This window comes from Sturnira hondurensis, unplaced genomic scaffold, assembly GCF_014824575.4.
Source record: "Sturnira hondurensis isolate 20B ecotype Veracruz unplaced genomic scaffold, ASM1482457v3 Scaffold0013541, whole genome shotgun sequence".
Classification (NCBI taxonomy): domain Eukaryota; kingdom Metazoa; phylum Chordata; class Mammalia; order Chiroptera; family Phyllostomidae; genus Sturnira; species Sturnira hondurensis.
In genome coordinates, this window is record NW_028086172.1 from 989,386 (window position 1) to 1,013,170 (window position 23,785).

A 23,785-nucleotide genomic window follows, 5' to 3' on the forward strand; every position below is an offset into this window, starting at 1 on the left:
GACTTCCACCCAAGATGTACCTGGAAGGAAGCTCCCCCTGGTTACAGCACCTGCATGAGAGCATGGAGTTGATTGGCTCCACAACATGGGGCCACACCTGCCCACACTCACTATGGAAGCCCAGTAAAGCTGGAGGATATGGGAGTCCTGGAAGGTGTAGCCAATTATAGGAGGAGTAGGAAATGGGGCTGCAAAGGTGGACTGGTGTAGGAATTTAAAACCCACACACAGCAGCCATAGGAGGAGTACCACTTGGCTTTACCAGAGTGGGGTCCCCCACAGTCATGTGAAGGAGAGAACCACGTGCTTTCAGCCAGAATGGGGACTCCTGCAGCTTTGGTAGAAGAGGTCCATGTGGCCTTGGGGTGCTCCCTTTGGCTGTGTATTCTGGAAAGAAGGAGAGGCTTTGCCTGGAAAAATGGGTACAAAGAACTCTTGCCAGTGGACCATGAGAAGGTGCAACATGACCCTGGATTAATTGGAAATCCTGCCTGGACAGTGACCCACCAGACAGTGCCAGTGGCCTGAAACACGGATGTGTGCTTCTTTTCCTGAGATACAGTACCCCCAAAATAGGGCAGGGGGAGAAGGGAGTGCTTGGGCATCTGTGATTTTCCTAAAGGACTTTGATATATTAATTGGGGACATCGGGTCACTACTTTAAGTCTGTATAGCTTTAAATAAACCTTTCCTTTCCTTTTCACAAATCTCTGGCATTGAAAGATGTCTTTCCTCTGGAGGCAAGCAGATGAGTCCAATAGGTGGTCCAGACGGTATTAGTATACTGTGCTTGGGGAGGGCCCCAGTTGTTCTCTTTATTTTTGGCGTCCCTTGGTAGGCCAAATATTGCCCTCCCTTGGACCTCTGTTCTGTAACACTTATGCTACCCTAATTCAGTCCTCATCACCATTTCCTTGAAGAGAACAATCTCCTTCCACACAGCTTCCTTGTTTCCAGTCTTACCGCAAGCCCCCTCTAAGCTATTCCCAACCCTGGAGTGCTCTAGGTAACTGAAATCAGACCAGGTCACACCCCCTTCTTATCCATTTCCATTTTCCATCACCTACAGGACAATGCCCACGCTAATCTATTACATGACTAAAACTATCCTTCATAATTAAGCTTCTGCCTCCATGTTTCTGTATCGTCTCCCACCATGCACTTAAGGAAACTCAAATCCACTGCCATAAAAAAATTATAAACACTTGCTCATGTATGAGGCCTCTTGTACCCCATGACTATAATCAATGATGCTGCTGTCCTGAGGAACAGAAGGAACTGAGGAACTCTTGTGCCCTTTCTTAGCTTGCTCAGTCTTCAAGATTCATGTTCAGATATCAGAACAGAAAGCCTTCCTCAAGCACCACACACTTGCTACCACCAAGCTGAACTGACTGCTCCCTCTCCATGTAACCACATACACTGTACCCCACTGCTCTTGCCACTTTTTCTTGAAATTAAGTGGTTGGTTGTGCTAGCAGTTTAAAATATAAATCTCACAAGGATAGGAACTGAGCTATATTTATCTTGTAACCCCCAAATCTAGCACTGTTCTTGGCAAAAAGTAAGCATTTCCTATAAAAAGTTTTGTTAGATTAACTTTATCCAGATGTATTTCATAATATTGTAGGGAAAGGTAATAATATTCATGTTTCCAAAACAGCAAGTGGACTGAAAGTCAGAAGTGGTTTCTTATTTTTATTATCATGATCAATAGTGTAAATACCTTACCTTGTGGATTACACACAGTATTTGATTCTTAGCTTGTTATTTGTTTTTTTTAATGTTTTATTTGCTTATTTTTAGAGAGGTGGAGTGAGAAAGAGAGGAAGAGAAATATCCATGTCTGATTGCCTCTTGAGCGCCCCCTGCTGGAGACCTGGCCCACAACCCAGGCACGTGCTCTGACTGGGAATCGAACCGGAGACCCTTTGGTTCACAGGCTGGCACTCAACCCACTGAGCCACACCAGCCAGGGCAATTTGTTATCAGCATTTCTAAGCTATACCTGAGAACATTTCTAATATTTTTGAAAATATCATGACACAATAACTGATGTTGTTCAACTTACTTCTGCTTTGAAGCTCAACTGCTATTTGTCTTTCCAAGTTTTCTCTAATTTCTTTTTCTCTATAGAGCTCCAATCGCAGATCCTTTTTTTCTTGCTGAATCTGCTTCTCCTGGATGCGCGCATTATCCAGAGCCACTTTGAGAAGACCCTGTCAAAGCACAGCAAATGGCATGCAGTTCAGCTCATCTGTTTTAGCTTTCAAATAGAACAGAATTGATGGAGGTGCTAATGTCTTGTATTACATTTATTTTGTTTATAGAAATATTGTTGACCTGAATGTTGGTCAACAGAGTTTCCACAGAAGACAGACTATCAGCAAAAATGAATGGGCCCGGGAATCCAGGAGGCAACGCCTGCCCAGGAGGCAGCTGGATCTTGTCCAGTGGAGACTTAATCATTGGGATTTGAACCGCTACGTCTTCTGCAAAAAACAAAATGGGCATCAGAAGATTCGAGAATAAACAACTCAAAATGCACACTGTGTTTTATTCACCTCTAATAGCATTTCTAAAGATTTTGTTTCTCAAATGAAGAGAAAAAACCTCCTAATTAGAAGTCAAATATCTGCCCCAGGCCCCTCTAATTTTAAAAAATGAATGTTTCAGAAAAGAATCAGTGAAAATAAAGCAACATTTACTGCTAAAAAGTCATAAGATTTGAAGAAACAAATGTAATGTATGTTTGTGAATACCTATAAATTAATCAGACAACTTCCTGGTATAGCATAAACTGATTTTTAGTTTTTTCTCTTGAAATCTATCTATCTATCTATCTACCTATCTATCTATCTATCTATCTATCTATCTATCTAATCTATCTACCTATCTCTATTCTTTTTAACAACTTTATTAAGGGATAATTGACATGTAACAAAATTCATCTATTTTAAATATATGCTTCAATGACTTAGTAAATTTGCAGAGTTGTGCAACCATCATAACAAATCTGACTTCTCAGTTGTAATGGTTTGTTTGGGATTTCTTGTGTGGAAAGCTGTGGTGTAGAATCTTGGGCACTTTCTGTGAAATGGGATAACATTATCTCTGAATCAAGTGCTCTTCAAATAGACCATCTTTACAACTTTCAATTTTCCAAAACCTATAGGGCTAAAAATGCTAAGCAACTATTTTTAGAGAATCAAAATCATTTACACTAATTATTTTCATTAAAGCTTCATATTATTTAAGTCCGAAGTATTATAAGCAGCATTTGTTTGTTTATATGTCTTAAAGTATTCAATAAAAGGCATACATTATTAGCCTATAAACTTTCTTTTAACATGTAAAGCTATAAACAATATGTCCTCAAGAATGTTTTTCTAGTACAACTTAAAATAATATTTTGATAATAAATGCATGCTGTGTATTTTCAACAACTTTCTTATTGTAAAATTAACCCTAACCTTTCATAGAACATGTCTTCCTCCCCTCCTTTCCCTCCTTCCCTCTCTCCTTCCATCTTTCAATCTCCTTCCTTCCTTCCTTCCTTCCTTCCTTCCTTCCTTCCTTCCTTCCTTCCTTCCTTCCTTCACTTCTTCAGTCCCTTCCTCCCTCCCTTCCCTCCTTCCAGGGGAAATGAGCAAATTACCTCAAATTCTGTGATCTCTTTCAAGTACAACATCAAATACTTGAAATATCTCATTAGAAAAAGTAAATCTTAAAATATGTCTTGGGCAACATCTCTAATGTTTCTAAAGTGCATTTCTGAATAACTAAGTGACATGATATCTTATTTGTATTATTTGAAGTCTGTATGTAACCAGTATTTTGTCTTCTGACATGTGTGCACTAGATGGGTAGAGTGGCTTCAAAATGCCCTATTAATATTAATAATAACTGAAGAGGTTCTACACCTTTACATGAATGCTTAAAAATCTTCAACTAGAATTTTATGTAGCCTACGGGTCTATTTTTAAAAAGTGAACTGCTGCAAAGTTAGAACATTGACTTCCTCCTGATTTAGAGATAACATAATGCTTCTCCTGAATAAATATTTTGTACCAGTAGCAGAGTTTTTAAATTAATGGAATCCTTGTTATGCCTCACTCTATACACACATTTAACTGAGTGGAAACAACCTGAGGTGCATTCATAAACAAGATACCTGAAAAAGAGAGCAATGCTTCAGCATGCATGAAACAAAATTATAACCACATTAAAATTGCCAGAAGTCTTCTACCTGGAGATGAAAGAAATGCCATGAAATTGGCTAAAAGGAAAATTACTATTGTCTATGAAGACAGGTGGCAAGCTCTATGGTTTGTATCGCTGTGCAGTAGATTGAAGTTTCATAATGGTATTACTCTTCTTTAAAGAGACAGACATGGCTGAATTAGGTGCTGTTTGCTGCAGTGAGGATCCAATGCAAAAAGAATCATATTTCATCAGACCTAGTCAACACCGGGAAAATAAATAGAAATATAAGAGGTACGAAGGCAATGATTCATTTTGAGAAGCTGGCCCAAGAGAGACACATGGAGACAGCACACAGATCTAAGCTTCTACCAAAAGACAAATAGGGCACAGAGGGCGGGAATTGGGCTGGCAGTGTAGCAGAGGTCACATCGATTTCCAGCAGCGGTTTTCACACAGATGAGATAACCCTGGACTCTATCTGGCCCATTGTTCATATCCTACCTGTCCCACAAGCAATATATTTCCTCCTAGAAAAGGGCAGTAAAGAAGAAGGATTCTACTTATGACTTCTTATGATTAAGTTTCTGTGATAAGCAAACATGTTTTCTTCCGACCAAGGTCACATTGTGTGTCAAGGTCTATAATAGCCCCAAACTAGGACAAGTGTGTTATGCTCTGGTGTATATCAGTGGGGACTGTCAAACCATTTATTTTTTGCATTTAAGTCACATGCTACAAAATGAATAGTAAATGTATTAGAAATCTGTTTTAATCTTGTAATAGGTCTTCACATCTGAACGACATCTACATTTTGCTCTGAGTTTAAACAGATGCACCATTATGTGGGAAGTTATTAGGTACACTTGAAAAACTCTCACGGGCAATGGAAGTGAATATAGGTGAATACTGGAAACATAGTTTGCCAGCTACAGAAGAGCATCCTTTGTGATCCATGGAGAAAGAGTTTGGATTACAATTTTTGATTTAAAAGGCTGGAATTTGAGCTGTGTATTTTAAAGCCTTTATCAACACTTGTGATACAATGACATAAACCCAAAGATAAAAATAGGTTTACTGCTGTGTAGCTGAGGATGTGAGCAACCTCTTCATCCTAGAAGCAAAATGGTGACTGCTTATAGTGAGCTTGTTAAGCCTGCCATACTTTGTAATAGCACTTGGGGATCCATTTGGAAAACAAGCTCTTAATGTCAACTTCTTGCTTAAATATTGACAAGAACTTTACTTGAGAACAAAATGAAATGAACACATGCCAAAGCCCCAGGATGAAAAAGCTCCTGTTAAAATTGAAGTCAAAGCTGCTAGAGCCTATCCACATGACTCCAGTGCTTATTTTCTGCCTTTTTCTGGGTTTAAGTCTTTCCTCTGGGGTTTGAGGACTGTGATACAAAAACAGAAACTGAGCCCAGCTGACTCACTGGGCAGGAAAAAAATGCAGCTAACCTACCCAGTCCTTAGTTGGTAGCCTTTTTAAAAAATGTTTTATTTATTTATTTTTAGAGAGAGGGAAAAGGAGAATGAGAGGGAAACATCCATATGTGGTTGTCTCTCTCACACCCTCCACTGGGGACCTGGCCCGCAACCCAGACATGTGCCCTGACTGGGAAACAAAGTGGTGACCCTTTGGTTTGCAGGTTCATGCTCAACCCACTGAGCTACACCAGCCAGGATCTTAGTTGGTATTCTTTAACAAATAAATTCTATGTCACTATTTGATCTGAGACCTTTCCCCTAGATACAGCTGGCCCAAGGGACTCTCCAACTGGCCCAAGGAACATTCTGTACAAGCAAGACACCTGCTTCCCTCTTCCAACGACAATAAAATATCCCAGTGCTATATAATGATCTGACCTGCGTGAATGTAAGGAAGTGTTCATGGTGTGAATTGAACAATGACTCAAGTGTTATCATCCTGAAATGTGGAAAAAAAACTTGATTCCAAAAGTCTGACATATCTTTAGGGAGACAAAATAAGAAATGGTGCTGATAAGTGAAAATGAAAAGGTAATAGTAGAGGAATGAAGGGTCAGCAGCCTGAGAATGTGAGGTAGAATACTTCAAAAACCAATTTTGGCACTGTTGTCCTCTCGATTCTTACATTAGCAATTTGGCAAAACAAGTTCCTTTATAAATCATGAATTAGAAGTGAATCATCCTTCAGATAAAATATCATGCTAATAACCAATATTACTTCCAGGAGAATTTGGAAGATGTATGATACCCAGTCCTTGTCATTAAGGAGATGAAACATTATTTTGGAGAAAAAGTTGATGGGTTACAGAAGTGGAAAATTAGGTACGAAATCCTGTGGCATGGGTTGTTCAGTGTCTCTAACTGTTAAAAGTAGGAGTGAGCATTTAGGTCTGGAGGAAGCACTCAAACTAATCTAGCTGAAAAGTATTCCCACTGGTCTTAAAATAAAGTCCAAGGAAACTTCCCCAGGATATGAGGTGCGCCAACATGAAAGTGTTCCTTGCTCAAACCAGTGTTAAAAAACTGGATTAAATGATATTAAAGTGTTCCTTAAAGCAAAGGCTGGTAGATAAATTACAGGGTGTCCAGTGAAGTCTGAATTTCAGATAAATAGCAAATGATTTTTTTAGCATAAGTACGTCCAAAACATTCCATGGGACATCTTCATACTAAAAAATGATTCTGTTTATCTGAAATTGAAATTTTACTGGGTATACTGTTTTCTCTTCTTTTTTTAACTTGCTAAATCTATTCAAGGTAGATATCTTAGAACCTTTAAAATGCTAATACTGAATATTAACATATGTTACATGTTAATGTAGGCACCTGAGACCATAATGATGAAGAGCAAAAAATGATGAAGCCAGACTGTTTAGGTTTGAAAGCCTGCTCTATGATTTGCAAGCCCCTAGGTAAATTACATAACCTTTCTGTGCCTGAGTTTCTGCATCTGTATATTGAGGATAATAATAATCATAATAATGCATAATCTCATAGGGTCACTAAACAGATTAATGAGCTAGTAGTTGTAACTTTCGTAGAAAAATTTCTGACCCAAAGTATAGCAAATATAAGTGTTTGCTAAATAAATTAAATGGTAATTGAAAATTCCCAAGAGTAGAGAAGGAGAATATATTTGACCACCTAAGCATACACTAACACCTCATGAAACAACATGTTTGGAAAGACCCTTTTCTGAGTAATAACTGGATGAGCCCAGCATCACCCTAAAGCAGGCTTTCTCAGTTCTCCAAAGGTCTGAGAAGACTTCTTAAGTCAATGTGAGTAATTCTCAACTAAGGGTCATTTTGCAACCTGGAGGACATTTGGCAATGGCTGGTAACACTCAAAACTGAGGTGGCTAGGGTGTGTGCTCTTGGCAAAAACGGTAGAGCCCAGAGATTCCTGCTGCCCTCTCATTCCCAGTAAAGAGTCATCTAGCCCAAATGTCCATGCTGGTCATGAGCCACCATTCCAGAATTACATAGGAAAATCTCAATGAATAGACAGTTAACTAGATATTTTTTTCTCCAGTGAACTTCTAGTAGAGATTTTAATAAGTTTAAGTTAATAAGACAACAAAGTCAAATCAAGAAATTAGAACTCACACAGTACTTTGCAAGCTATATTTTACAGTTCTGATGCATTTATTTCCAGGTCTCCAATTTCAGTTTTTCGCTCACCTCTTAACCTTATTAGTGAAACTGTTAGTGGAGATAGCTAGTTAGTACTAATAAAGGAAGGGAGCAAAAGGAACCAGACATTCAACATAATAAACCTGCGAGCTAATTAGCCTGATTCACCTGGAAGGTGCAGCGTTCATAGCATCCCCAGGGACCACTGTGTCCTTCGAGCTCACCCTCAGGACCTAACAACCAAAATGGGTGGGAAGAATCATTACAGGTCATCAGCCGGGATTGGCCGGGAGGGCGAGGGGGGTGCAGATAATAAAACAGCAGGAGCAAGTCCTCGGCTGGACGAATGCGCAATAGAAGCCAAATGGAGCCCACAAAGGGGAGGTCTCCACTCTGGTGAAAGAATCATAGCCTCAGGGCGCCAATGTAACCCTGCTCTGAAATTTGTAAGAGGCTGGAGGGCAGACTGTTCAGTGTGTTCCCTGCCAGGAAATGGGGCCATCAGTTCTGACAACCAGGGAGGAAACTTCTCTTAATCTGGCTCAAATATGGAAAAAAAAATGACCGGCAATTCAGGTGTTAAGTTTACAACAACACCTTTTTTTTTTTGGCTTAGCTAGCATATAACAGAGGATCAGAGCATGTGATTAATCCATAACCTTAACAGTAATGGCTCTTAACTTTATCCTGCATCAGGAGGTCATGGAGATTTTTTATAAAATGTTTGCAACTGGCAAAGTTTGTGTGGTTCAGTAGAATTAGGGTGTGGCTTGGCAACTGGAGTTCTAAGTGCCCAATAGATGGTTGATTTTGCTGGTGTGAGGGCCAGAAACCACTGGGATGTTATATAAAAGTTCAACTGTGTTCCATTTAAAGATAATTGATATTCCTTTCTATAACAGTATCTTTTTAACCAGTTGTCTTTGTGAATTAAAAAAAAAATAAAAACGATGTTTAATTTTAAGTATATATTTTCATGGCTTCAAGAAATTGCTTAAAATTAAAGAGATGCATCAACTAGCCTGTTATACATGCCTAGAGATTTTGAAAATCAATTTACTTTGCACCAGAAAAACTGCATAATGGAACCTATTTGTAACAGAATCAGAAAACACAATAGTAAAAAAAGAAATACATTATACAGGTCAAAGCAAAGTAGTTTTCTAAGAATGAATGTAACATAAGCAGTTGTTTAGTAAGAAAAGCAGCAGTTCCATGAATTAATCCTTAAATACTATTTCCTTGTATCCATGAAAAGTGGGGAGTGGCTATTTTAGCAGGAATAAGATTAAAAATTAAAGATGATTCAAAATCAGAATGACACTGTCATAAAAAATCTTGGCAAAAATGCTCTCTATAAGCAATAGTTTAATAGTTTGTCACCCATATGAACTCCTTAAATGAGGAATGTGTAGATAGGTACACGTTTAGTATTTATATCAATATGCTCATTAATAACTGTGGCCATACCTATTTCTAATCTGCTCCCTCTTGTGCTCTCTCTCTCTCTCTCACACACACACACTGGTGAGAAGATATAGTAATTTTTCTGTTCTAGCTAAAAAATTAGAAATTGAGGCACTGAGGCACCATAATTTTAGGACAGAAAACAATTTAAGGGTTTTCCTAATGGAAGTGTCTTGAAATCATAATCAAGACACTGTTGTAATCAGACCCAGTTCAAGACAATGCTAATCATTTAATTTAACTATTTTAGAAAGCTGAATTGTCATTAAAATAAATTTCTATTATTAGGGCAAAGTGCTGCAATTTTTCATATAAGCCAGCATTAACAACATGGGAGCTATTGCTTCTCATCTGAAAATCTCAAAGTTTTAGCAAAGATATAGGCATCTATTATGCATTCTATTATGAATGCTCAACTCAAAAACATTCACCAAATGCACAACCTTATTTATTTTTTATTACACTTACTGGGGTGAGTTTGGTTAATGAGATTATATAGGTTTTAAGTATACGATTCTATGGTACATCAGGTTGCACTGTGTCCCCACCACCCAAAGTCAAATTTCTTTCCGTCGCCATATATTTGATCCCCTTTATCATTAAAGTACCTCCCCTAACACCCTGCTTCCGTCTGGTCACCAATATACTGGTATCTGTATCTATGAGGTTTCTTTGTTTGTTTTGTTGCTTTCAGTTTTATATTTCACACAAGAGTAAAATCATATGTAAAGTGGTACAGCCACTGTGGAAAACAGTATGGAAGTTCCTCAAAAAATCAAGAACAGAGTTACCATGTGACCTAGCATCTCCTCTTCTGGGTATCTAATTGAAAAGTTTAAGAACATTTGTTCACAAAGACAGATGCACCCCTATGATCATTGCAGCATTATTCACAGTGGGCCTGGAGAGTATCATGCTAAACAAAGGAGTCAGACACAAAAAGTCAAGAACCATATGGTTGCACAATTTATATTTAGACATTATCTATGGCTACAAAAGCTGATCTCATCTGATGAACAAGCTCTTTTTTGGTAAAATACTAACAATCACAAATAATCTATAAGATATAGGCAAGGAAGCAGGAAAGGGTACACATCAACTCTAGAACACATTAATATGTCATATTTCATGTTTTCCTAGTCTTCATTTCTAGGTAGTTTGCAGGGCTTGTTTCAATCTTACTCCCCACTATTTTGATACTCACATCTAACTTAATGATATTTATCAGAAACACTCACTGACTAACTACTCAGTTCCTTACATTGTGTTGTAAATTGAAATGAATTATCAGACTTGTAAATTAAAGAGGGTGGTAGTGAGTTCCTCTAATAATTAGATTACATGAATTCTTTTTCCTATATGACAAAGAAAAATAATTTCAAAAAGTCTCAGTGAACTATTATAGGAGGCCGTTTTGCGTGGCATGGGCCCAGCTCCTACTCAGAGATGCACAGGACCCACACCCACGAATAGGTTCTCCCGTGGGGAATCAGGCCTGCACTGTACCTTGGCTGTTATGATACTTGCTTTTGCTAAAACTCCTTCACCCTTAATTGAGATAGAAAGTACTTACTGTAACTCTCTAAAATCCATGCTGAACCTTCCAAGGATCAGTGTAACCAGTTCAACCACTTCTCCCTTTGCATTTGCAAATATCCTTCTTCTGTGATGTGATTAAGGCATAGTCTCCTTTGTTTTCTATAAAAGGTAACCACCTACAGTGAACCTGGACATAGTAAATGAGGACCATTGTGTAACATGCCCAGAAAAGAAATAAAGGTCTGTCACAGCAAGGGCCTACGCTTTTTCTCCTCTTGAGAGAGAAGCCACTGGCCCTTTTTCTCCACAGGACTCAGTAGTCCCTGTGAATTTCTTTTGTCTCAGCTACAACGCTGTGGACCCCATGAGCCAGGGTCCATGACAGACTATAAAGTTTCACAAGTGGATTACTTAGTTTAACCTCAATAATTATTCGATTGAACCAGATACACCCACTTTCCTCTTTTAATTATTTCCCCCCTTAAATATATGAATCTGAACAGGACTAGATCTCCATGTCCTGGGATGTTACATCTCTAACCAATGTCCCTTTTTGTAGAACAGGAAAAACTACCTGGAGCATTTTGGGGAGGTTTAAATGAAAAACATTAGTAGAATGACATATCACTGTCTTTAATAGACACTCAGTAAAAACAGGCTGAATCTGAAGCTACACTAGCCTTCAAGAAATGCAATGTTTTAGAGAAAGGGTTGCATCAAATGCACACTGATCCCAAGATTCAATGTCTCACAGTCTCAACAATAGAAAAGTAAAATAAAAAATAAAGTCACTATTTGTTTATTGAAAAATATACACTATGGTTAGTATAGATTAAGACATAGAATAAAAGATTTGGTTCATGTAGCAGACATTAATTAAGGTTTTATGTTATCATGTTGTTTTTTCCTAATAATCAGATAAAAATGAAACCTATAATTTTGTAAATGAAATCAATCTCTCAGTTTTTTATTCCCATTAAGGTAAGTGTGCTTTTTACTAAAAAAATAAAAAATGAGAAAAATGTATCCTGAATTTCCTGGCAAATTAGGGCTTATTTTATTAGCATTGAAATTCCTTCACCTACTACTTGTTACAAGTATTTATGGATCCATATGGAATGGCAGATGTTGAAGCAAAGACACTGCAGCTGTTTTTCACTTTTGCTAATAATCCTACTGAGATTTTTTTCATCTTCTATCATAAGAGCTTTAATTTGAATGAAGAATTGAATACATTTATTGAATACAAATTTTTGATTTATTATAAGTTTATATCTCTGAACATTGGGGTACATAAGGTCTTTTGCGTTGGTGTTTCAGGGTTCTTAGGGTATAATCCCAGCAGTGGAATCGCCAGGTCAAAAGGCAGTTCCATATTTACTTTTCTGAGGAAATTTCATACTGTTTTACACAGTGGCTGCACCAGTCTGCATTCCTGCCAACAATGTACTAGGTAGGGTTCCCTTTTTTCCACATCCTTACCAGCAGTTATTATTTGTTGATTTGTTTATGATGGCCATTGTGACCTGTGTGAAGTGGTATCTCCTTGTGGTTTTAATTTGCATCTCTCTGATGGCTAGTGATGCTGAGCATCTTTTCATATGTCGCTGGGCCCTCTGTATGTCCACCTTGGAGAAGTGTCTGTTCGAGTCCTTTGCCCATTTTTAATTGGATTTTTTGTCTTCCTGGAGTGGGGTCATGTGACTCCTTTATATATTTTGGAGATCAAACCCTTGGCTGAGGTATCATTGGCACATACATTTTCCCATATGGTTGGTTCTCTTTTCATTTTGCTGATGTTTTCACTCTATGAATCCTGAAACACCAATCCAAAAGAACCTATGCACCCCAATTTACAATAGACAAGTGTTAGAAGCAACCTAAGTGCCCATCAATGAATGAATGGATCAAAAAACTGTGGTACATTTACACAATGGAATACTATGTAGCACAAAGAAAGAAGGAGCTCCTACCCTTTGTGACAGCAAAGGAAAATGGATGGAACTGGAGAGCATTATGCTAAGCGAACTAAGCCAGGTGGTGAAAGACAAATACCATATGATCTCACCTATAAGTGGAACCTAATCAACAAAACAATTGAATGAGCAAAAATAGAACCAGAGACATTGAAATAAAGAACAAACTGACAGTGACCAGAGGGGAGGCAGGTAACAGGGAAAGAAGAGAAGCGTCATCAAGGACCCATGGACAAAGCCACGCGTGATTAGCTTTGAAGGTAAGAGGTGAGGGGTTGGTGGGGAGGTGGGGAGTGGTAGAGGGGGGAAATGGAGACAACTGTACTTAAAAAACAATAAAAAAATTATGTCTATGCTCAGGCTGGGTTTATGCAGACAAAAAAGTGTTTGATGCCTTTATTAGCCTGAAAACACTTCAAAGCTTCAAATATGAAAGGAACATTGTTTGGGTCACTGAAATTACTCTAACTGCCACAACCAATCAGAACTGCACAGGGAGTTTCTCAGCTTTCAACTTCCAGGGACAGGTTAGTTCTTTGTGATTTTCACTTTTATTTTCCTATGTGATTCTATTGTTATACATACTTATAGTCAATATTTATTTGTTTAGGGGAAAAAGTATTTTTTAAGATTTACTTTGCACAAAGCCCCCCCCAAAATTAACAACTGATATTAAATGCAGTTGTCTAATACTTGCTATAGTTATGAATGTTGAAATATTATGAACTCAGCCAGGAAACATAATGTAATGTGAGAAAAGAAAATAATGAAGAAATTAAAAACTATTATCTAATATCTTGCAATACTAAAATCTTATAACCAGACTTGACCAAATCACACAGTCTTGCTGTCTTAGATTCCAATTGATGAAATTGTTCTCTGTTTATGATTTGAATAGAGGACTTTAAGGATCAACATTATAACATTTGATTTCACTGAACTCCCATTCAGTCTCGTAGCATATGTAACCATTTCCATATTTGCCTTTGATGACTTGAAGTAACATGCCTCCATCCCCTGAGCTGCTGTATATATTATTTCCCTTAGAGATTGTAGTTTTCTAATCTGAATTGACCATTAGGGAAAAACCACCACCTCTGTGTCCATTGTCACCTCCCAGCCATTATTCAAATACCATCTTTTTTATTATACACATTGAAATTACCTCCCATTCTTGGTTTCTGATAATGGATTCCATCTTACCTTCAGTTAAAACATTGTAGACATTGGTGTATATTGTTTTATTGCTTCAGCTGCAACTTCCCGGAGGATACTTTCTTACCTGTGTACTTACAATATGTGCTATATCTTCTCCCATTTGCTCAAATGTGGACTCTGAGGTTAGGATAATTTTATTAATGATGCATCATAACTTTCTCAACTTTGTAATCCTTCCCAAATCTAAGGTATATAAAGGCTGCATTTTATGGTCCCAGATAATGATTTCTTATTAACTTTTCAATGGAATAAAACATATTATAAAGGACAGTTCTGCTATTATGTCTTCCCCTGCTTATACTTCATGAAGATTCTGTGCCATCTCATGGACTGAAGCCAAAAAGTATAGACATGACAGTGGTATTTTTTCACAGATTAAAAATACCCTTAATAAAATAGAAAGATAAAACAAGAACAAGTGACTGAGGCCCACTTCAATAAAACAGTGGCCTTTAAACTGTATTACACTTATAATAATGGCATTCCCATTGGCACGTTCTGTATAGTTTCCAAGCTATATATGCTGTTTGAATGGCATGCTATCTTTTTGCAATTCTGTTTTGGTCCAAGCAGATACAATGTTTGTAGACAATGCATCTAGGGAGCTGTAAAACTGGTGGAAAACATATTTATCCATGATATTTTAGTGCTCTAAAAAATTCAATCACAGGAGAGAATGATTTGCTGTAAACAACTTAAAAGCCTTATAAAGACAATGGCTTCCCACAGCACTTATTTAAATAACTTTAAGAGCTAGAATAGAATAGTTCTTTTTATATATCAAATCTCAGTTTTTAAAAATTTCCTTGAGTTTTCAAAGAAATTGTTCTTGAAATCTAAATATATAATTTTGTTAACCAATGTCACCCCAATAAACTGAATATATTAAAAAAAAATAATTAATGAAAAATACATAAAAATCATATTATTCCTTTTCCTGTGGAAAAAAAAGTAAGTGCAGTGCAATCTGTATGCTGGTGTGCACATGAATAACCTGGCTGCCAATTGGCAATATTATAATGCTTACCAAAATGGAGCCAGAAAATGCATTTTGCCTTCAATGAAGGATTTACTCTTTCTGCACAGGGTATGGTTTAATGATGATAATTTACCAAAGAAAAATGACACTTTATTTATACATGCTCAGTGTGCTATATATGTTTCTGCAAATTTCTAATGAGCCAGAGTAATGAGCATCTCTCACGGTAGAGTAAAATATGGTTGATATTAGAAGCCAAGACAGTTGAATCCTGAATTCAGGATTTTTGGAGTTGAAATTTAGGGATACATGTTTTCATTTTTATGCTTCTTCAATGTTTTGACAATGTTAAAAATGAATACAAATTAAATTCCTCACTGTTATGTGATGCCTTCTATTCAGTCCTGATACATTTTAATTTCATATTTGTGAACAGGAAGAGTGTGTGCATATCACTCAAGCAAAGTGAAAGGGCATCCTCCACACCCTTTCTTTACCCCATCAAGCTTACTCTCTCCTATGTATTCCAATAATCAATTTAATTAAGTGGCAGCTTTTCTCAAAATTGACTAGTACTTCCCAATTTGTATCTTTTTAAGTAATACAGGTATGATCATGAAATGTAAAACCTGTAATAACTACTTCCTCTCCAGTTGCCTTTAAGTCTTCAGCTGTGTTATATGTTGGCCAATGTATGGGAAGCTCTTAAACTTCTCATAAACATTAATCATTCCCCCTTCCCTGTTACAGAGGTACACAATATTGAAGAAAGAAATGATATATTACCATATTTGTATTTGTGGTTTACTCTTAACTCCAGTCTTGCACTTTACACATCCTACTGGATACTTCACTGGGATACTCTGGCATAACAAACCACTGAGAAAGCAAGCCTCTCTGTTTATTAAGGTCACTTATCACAACGGCAGGCTTGAATCCTCATAATAACTTCGCCTTTACCCTTTCTTTAGACTCTCTCATATCTAATCTGTCAACAGGTCCTCTTAATACTACCTTTAAAATATGTCCTGTTCTAAACACCTTACCTGGGATGCTTAAAATAGCTGCCTTAGTGGGATTCCATACATTTGGTCTTTCCCTACACTGCTACATTTTGGACAATATACTAAATTGCCCCAAATCAATTTTATTTCCTGTGAATAAACCAATAGGCCCTCAGGGACTTCCAGAGTTTTGTTCTTCATTCACAAATGCTCTCATACAAAAACTCAGCTGTAATCAAACTGACTCTGTTACTTACTGCTCATGAAGGCTTTTTCATGTCTATAATTTTTCTTCAACAAGGATGTCTGGAATATCTCCCTATCTCCTACATGTTTCTAAATAATATCTATCTTTTAAGATCTTCAATTAATCTTCTTCATTAAAGCTTTTCCTGTAAGCCCTGGTTTGTATGGTTCAGTATATTGAGCATTGGCCTGTGAACCGAAGGATCACTGGTTTGATTCCCAGTCAGGGCACATGCCTGGGATGCAGGCCAGGTCTCCAGTAGGGAGTGCACAAGAGGCAACCACACATTGATGTTTCTCTCCTTCTTTTTCTCCCTCCTTTCTCCTCTCTAAAAATAAATACATAAAATGCTTTTCAAAAAGCTTTTCTTGTCTATCTCAGCCCATAATAACCTTCTACTTCTCTGAATTCCTAGACAGTATTCATTTTCTGAACCATACATACAGAAACTTTTACTGTGTACTAAAATACACCTCTCATAATCTTATTTGCTATTCCTCTTATCAGTAATTAAATATTCATATATTAATGCCTTAAATCCCTAATTTGAATTATTTAAGAGGGGAATGTTACCCACTTTTTGTTCTCTTTTGCTTCTGCAGAGGCTACCATTTTGCTATATACTGCTGTTGACATTCAATACATGTTTGTAGTTTGAGTTCTATGTTGTATAGAATGAGAAAAAACAAGAATATCCAAAGGGTTTTAGGGCTATGCAGAGAATACAACCCTAGACTCTGAATCCTTGGAAACCCCCCATGGGCCCCAATTTAAACAAAGTGCACTCAACAGCATAACATCTAGTTTGTGGTTACAGTGGGATCATTAAAAATTGTGAACAGGTCTAGTGGTCAGAAAAATCATTAATGAGAATCGAAATTTATGGTATTGGTTCACCCTGGAACAAACCCCAAGTTCCTGAATCCAATATGAATGGGTTTTTTAAAGATATTTTAAATTTAATTTTAGAGAGGGTAAGGGAGGGAGAAAGAGAGAAAAATATCAATGTCTGGTTGCCTCTCACGCACCGTTGACTGGGGACCTGGCACAAAACCCAGGCATGTGCCCTGACTGGGAATCGAACTGGTGACCCTTTGGTTTGCAGGCTGGCACTCAATCCACTGAGCTACACCAGCCAGGGCTATATAGGTTTTTATAGATGGAAAATAAATTGTATGATTTTTCTGGTATTACTTGAGAACATTTCTGTAAAGCAGCATTCTATGCTTGGTGGCAATGAGGTTCTTGTCCTCTGACTGTTGATTCTGTAAGTGTTGATTCATCATTTATAACAACATATTATTGATGATTTAAACTAGAGTTATTCTTCCATTGTAGTTTTAACATTTTTAAAAAGTGAATTTTAAAGTAATAGATTGTAAGCTCTTATGTACTTGTTCTTTTTTATATACAACTAAGTATAATTTAATCTTGAACACCATACTTTCAAAAGAGGCTCACCATAGTCATACACAACTTGAGCAGTGTGGACATATAAAACTATTTTGATCCAATCCCTGGCTGGTGTAGCTCAGTGGATTGAGCATGGGCTGTGAACCAAAGTGTCACCAGTTTGATTCCCAGTCAGGGCACATGCCTGAGTTGCGGGCCAGGTCTCCAGTGGGGGCCATGTGAGAGACAACCACACATTGATGTTTCTCTCCCTCTCAATCTCCCTTCCTTTCTCTCTCTCTAAAAAAATAAAATCTTTAATAAATAAATAAATAAACAAACAAATAAATATTTAAAAAAAAACTATTTTGATCTGTTTTGCTGAACCAATTTGGTACAAAGCATTTAATAAATTCAGAGAAAGAGAAATGGAATCAATTTTCTTTTAGAATTGACATGTTTTCAGATTGAATTGATTGTCCAGTTCAATTTTAATGACAAAACTCTGTGCGTGCATATGCATGTGTGATGGACTCCAGTGCACATAAAACTTGAAGCCATTGTTGCCATTTCTACCAGGAAGTGCAGGACAAATATGGCATATTTTTCCTGTGCAAAGTGAAAGAATTTCTGTAGCAATGAAGTATAATTCTAAGTTGAATTACAGTTGGGAAATTAAATTATCATGTTTCTTTTGTTGATTCCACCCCTTACCTTTGTCAAATTGTATATCATTTGGAAAACTGTGGACAGTATATTACTGTACCTTAAGGAAAAGGTAGCTTCATGAATCTTTTAGACATTGTGTTTTATATGCAGAAAAATTTGAATTCTATGCTGCAGTATCTTTGTACACAAGCAAGGCATTTACACATAAACTATTTAACTGCCTTTGTCTCTTACCTACCTTATGTGTTATGCATATAGGCATATCTTAAAGCTTGCTCAAATTCATGTACACATACTAGGATAGATAGAGTTGTATGCTGTTATTCAGGCCTTAATAGATATCAGTTTGTTTTTTACATGTTTTGAATAAACAAAACACTTTTTACACTGTAGTGGAAGATGATTAAAAGGCACAGGTCTATTTTCCAAATTGTAAGGGATTGCAACTGAAAGCATCATTGATACCATATGAAACCTTTTGGGCTTCACCATCTTTCACAAGGTTGTTATAACATAAAGGTTAGGGGGAGTATACTGGTGTTAGCTACACAAAAGAAACACAATCCAAATAGTCAAGCACTCTTTTAAGACCTAACCTAGTATTAAATACTCAAAGCCAAAAATCCACACAGAAATATCCATTAGAGACTAGGGGGATTGTCTCCTTTCATGTGGAAGATAAAACTACCTCATGGGAGGTACTGTCCTGTTCCATTACTAAAACCACAGAGACGCCTGTAAAAACTTAGCCATTTGCACTAACAATACCAACTGGTTTCATGAATTATTAATCATAGTTACACACAATTTTACATGCATGGTGAAAATTATCTAGAATTATATCAATTCTATAAATTGGGACAAAAGATTTGCTCTAAAGAAACTTAAATATTAGATCCTCAAATGTACATACATGGAATTATTTTTCCAAGGGATACCTTGGAATTCTCACAAGTGGGAATGCTAGCCCCACATGTAAGCACAGATCAGAAAGGGGAAAGTGTAATTACATATACTTTAGGAATCTGTGTTAAAAAATAAACACATCAGCACAGACACAAGTGTGGGGATAGCCAGAGGGAGAAGGGATGCAGATGACATTTTGTTGAGTTGTACGGTTGGAACCTGTATGGTTTTGTGAACCAGTGTCACCCCAGCAAATTCAATTAAAAATGAGTAACTCCTACATATTTTTAGAAACTCATTCAACTTTAATTTAATAAATGTTTTATCAAGAGACAAAAAAGGGGAAAATTTAGATTCTCCAGGGACTTAAAGTTGTCTCCTGTGTAATATAAATAATTTGCAATTTCCTGGGCTTGTTTTTGAGCTATCATCTCCACTCACCTTTGCAATTCAGGCATTGGTAAGAAGAAAACATGAAGTACCAGTAAGAAAAAAGAAATATCCTCATTAGCTTGAAGGGTGGGAATTATCGACTAAAATAAAGCAATCGGCATGGAGAATATGAAAATAAAAAGTGATATAATTACAAATTTTGCAAGTCACTGTAGTTCAACAATTGTGACAGTTTTTTTTTCCAATTGAAAGCAAATTTAAGTCTGTTAAGTAAGGTCTCAAGCAGTATGTTCCATGAGAGTTGTATGTTTGGGAACAAAAACCACTATTTGTAATATGTCATATTCCAACCCATGTATCTCTATTTATTTTACTTAATAAAATAAACTGTCGTACCTCTTCTGGTCCCAGCAGAGTAAAATGAAACTTCTAATTTTCATTCAAAAGTCTCAAAGCAGAACATTTTTTTCCCATTTAATCCTCTTAGAGAAATGTTTTCATGTTGGCACTGGATTTGGGTGGCATTGTGTGAAGATTTATTTTCAACTGCTTATTAAAGGCAAAGATGATGACAGAAAATTATTTCTGGAGGAAAATATTTACTGCATCAGTCTTACATTTGTTTGCAGCTCCTGCTCACAAAATAAAAAGTGTTTCCCAGTCCAATAGCCACAATGTTGTGTAACGATCCACACAGAAAATGCTAACAGAAAAACATTACTTACAAGTATTTATGAGTGGTTTATAAACAACTAACCGAGAGTACTATGAATATTTGAGATATGTTTTCTCTTTCTTTTATCGTAAGATCAGTAAGAATTTTCATCAGACTAATTTGGACATGCTGTTTCCATCCACATCCTCATCCATCACTTAGAGTAATTAGTTCAGCCGCCTCTTTATCATGATGATAACCATGACACCAGCTCCGACTGCTCGTGCCTCGGTCCCTGCAGGTTACAGATGTATCAGCTGTGGTGTAATCATTACCAGGCACTCACAGACTAATGGGCAGCAGCTTGCTCTTTAAGTCCATACGTGCATGTGCATCTCCACTCTCCTACTTACTATTCAAGGAACCTCTGGTATTGCTCTCTGTGCTCCAGTTTCAAGGGACAGGAAAGAGAGACAAGAAGCATATTTTGTTTATTTCAATTCTGTAATACTACTTACAAGTGGTTATCTGTCTGCCTCTCTCCCCTTCTGCTGTCCTCTCTGCCACCCTTCCCCAAGCCCATGACTGATGTTTATTTGCTGGGATAGTGTTAGGGAGTAGTTAATGGTCTTGATCCGGGATTTTAGAAGGAAGGAGAGGAGTTCCAATATCTTCTCTTTGTGGTTCCTTGTGTATATGCCTGGAAAATCTCCGGTATATGCCTATAAAAAGTGGCTTCTTATGATGTAACCATCAAATTTTGAGAGACCAATAATTTGATCTTCTACATAGCCATGTTTAGACCTAGTTTTCTTAGTCTGTCTTTTTCTTAAAAATTATAAGAAGATTTTCTAAATTGTAATTTGGAGAAAGATATATGAAGCATATGTGGTATGTATGTGACATAAATAAAGAAATACCTCTGGAATCATCAGTTCTTCAAACACTAGCTCTCCACAATTTCACCTCTTGTCCCCTTTCTTTCCTTCCTTCCTTCCTTCCTTCCTTCCTTCCTTCCTTCCCTCCCTCCCTCTTTCCCTCCTTCCCTCCCTCCCTCCCTCCCTCCTTCCTTATTTTTAGAGACAGGAGTAGAAGAAGAAAGAAAGGGAGAGAAACATTCATGTGAGAGTCACATCAGTTGCCTCCCATACACACCAAAACTGTTGGACCAAACCCACAACCTAGAGATATGCCCTGACTGGGAGTCGGACCAGTAATCTTTCACTTTGTCAGACGGCATCGAACCAATTAAGCACTCCAGTCAGATCTTGTCTCCTTGTCTTTAAATTATGAAATGTGCTTCTAAAATGTTCTCATCTTGAAAGGGCATTTTCTTAAATCACAACCCCCAACTACCATACTACTTTTCTTAACTTTCTTAGAAAAAAAATATTGAAAGAATCATCTATGTTCACTGTCTCTGATTCTTTTGCAAATGTACTTCAATTAAGCTTCTGCTCTGACCTGTCCACACACACTGCACTCATAAATGCAGCCAGCTGTTTCCATTGCCAAATTCAAAGTTTAATTATCAGCCTCAATCGTATTTGTCTTGTCAGCAGCTCCTAACACAGCCATTATGCCACCTGTCTTGACATAATTCCCTCCTTTGAATTCTGGGACACTCTAAGTTTCCTTCCCACCTAATTTAGTGTTTCTTCTGAATTTCTTTCACAAGTTCCTTTTCATCTGTAACCTGTAGGCTCAGTCCTTGGAACTCTTCTCTTTTGTCCTTTGTATCTTTGTTTGTGGATGTCATGAAATTTTATGGCTTTAAACACCATCTATAAGCTGATTATTTCCCAATTTATATTTTTAATTTGTACCTTTTTTCTAAATTCTACAGTGTATAGTGCAATGCTCAATCCACATTTTCACTGGGTGTCTATCAAGGAACTCAAAATTTATATGGCCAACCTGAAGCCACTCTTCATGTCTACTTGAATGCTCCTTCTATAGATATTCCTTGCTTCCTGAATTTTCCTGGTAGCAAGTAATGCTATTCTTTCAAATGCTCGGAATACAAATCTTTGGAGTCAACTGTAATTGAACTAAAATACTTGGAGTCAACCCTGCTTCCTGTCTTCCTCTCATACTGTGTAACAAATCCATCAGCACACTCTTTGGCCTCTGCCTTTGGCACTATATCCAGAATCAGACCACTGCTCACCACCCTATTTGCTATTATTGTCTGTCATCATATCAGCTTGCTTCTGATTTGTCTTTGTCCTTCAACCCTCACTTCTCTTAACCAGTAGCTAAATTGATCCTTAAAACATAGGTTATAATGTCCCTTCTCTGCTCAGAACACTCCAATGGCTTGCCATCTCAGAGAAAAGGACAAAATCCTTAAATAGCCTCTAAGGTCTTAGATGCCAGGCCCCCTCAATATCTCTGCTGTATCTCCACTGCGCTCCTACTCTGCCAACACCACCTATCTCCCCATCTAGTTTGTTTTCCCATCACACTTATCACCATGTAGCATTTAACAATACGTCATAGATAGATAAATTGACCTCATCATTCTGACTCTTCTGACTAAATATATCCTTAGGAGTTGATGTTTCTGCCTCTTTTATTGACTGCTATATATGGATTACCTAGAATACTGTCCAGAACATAGTAGGGATTCAATAAATGTTTGCTAAAAAATAAAATAAAAATGAGAACATTACTGTGGCTCTAATCAGTTGGGGAAAATAAATATCAGTAGCATATATACACAGGATATTACTCATTTAATACTTTTTATGTTGGACCCTGGCCAGTGTGGTTCAGTACATTGAGCATCGGCCTGTGAACTAAAGGATCACTGGTTCAATTCCCAGTCAGGGCACATGCCTGGGTTGTGGGCCAGGTCCTCAGTAGGGGGTGCAAGAGAGGCAACCACACATTGATGTTTCTCTCCCTCTCTTTCTCTATCCTTTCCCCTCTGTCTAAAAAATAAATAAAATCTTTTAAAAAATAATGTTTATGTTACGTTGTGATTTTCTTTTGTATAGTCCTAAACCAGTAGTTAGTTCTGTCATTATTATTGAACATTACAGACTACTGCTTCTCCAACTAACCTATAAACTTCATGAAGGCAAACACTCTGCTCCTTTTTTTTTTGCATAATACCTTTGGTGTCTTTGTATGGCATGCTTAATGACTATTTGATAATGCATATAACTTAAAGGAGACTCACACTGTCACATCTGTCTGATTTTTACTTCTTTTTTAAAAAGCTTTAATTTTGAATGAAATTTCTATATGTCACATGATGCATCCTTAGAGATATTGTCTATTTATATTTACACTAAAATAGGCATTTTTGTCATTAGGTTTGTGGAATAGAGTTTGGCCATCCCAAGGAATGTGGTGAGGGCTGAGAGCAGAAAGTGGCTTTGACAAGCTATTAATTCCAGAATTGAAAACTGATTTTTTCTAAGTAATACATTTTAATATGCCATTCTTATTTAAAGAGAGACCAAAAAACTCTTGAGGGATTTATTTAAACTATTGAAAA

The 23,785-nt window shown here is 37.1% G+C and overlaps 1 protein-coding gene across 2 annotated transcripts in view; it reads right to left on the reverse strand.

Annotated features, from left to right (window-relative positions):
* Positions 1-23,785, reverse strand: part of DACH2 (dachshund family transcription factor 2) — a 469,220-nt gene that overhangs the window by 19,085 nt on the left and 426,350 nt on the right. Inside the window, exons 9-10 of one of the 2 annotated variants that reach the window (XM_037061876.1) lie at positions 2,344-2,492; positions 2,072-2,219 (exon numbers count right to left, since the gene is read on the reverse strand). In XM_037061876.1, coding sequence (XP_036917771.1) covers positions 2,072-2,219; positions 2,344-2,492 — 297 coding nt within the window. Of the gene's footprint in view, positions 1-2,071; positions 2,220-2,313; positions 2,493-23,785 lie in introns of both variants that reach the window. The other variant, XM_037061875.1, reaches the window with a different exon arrangement.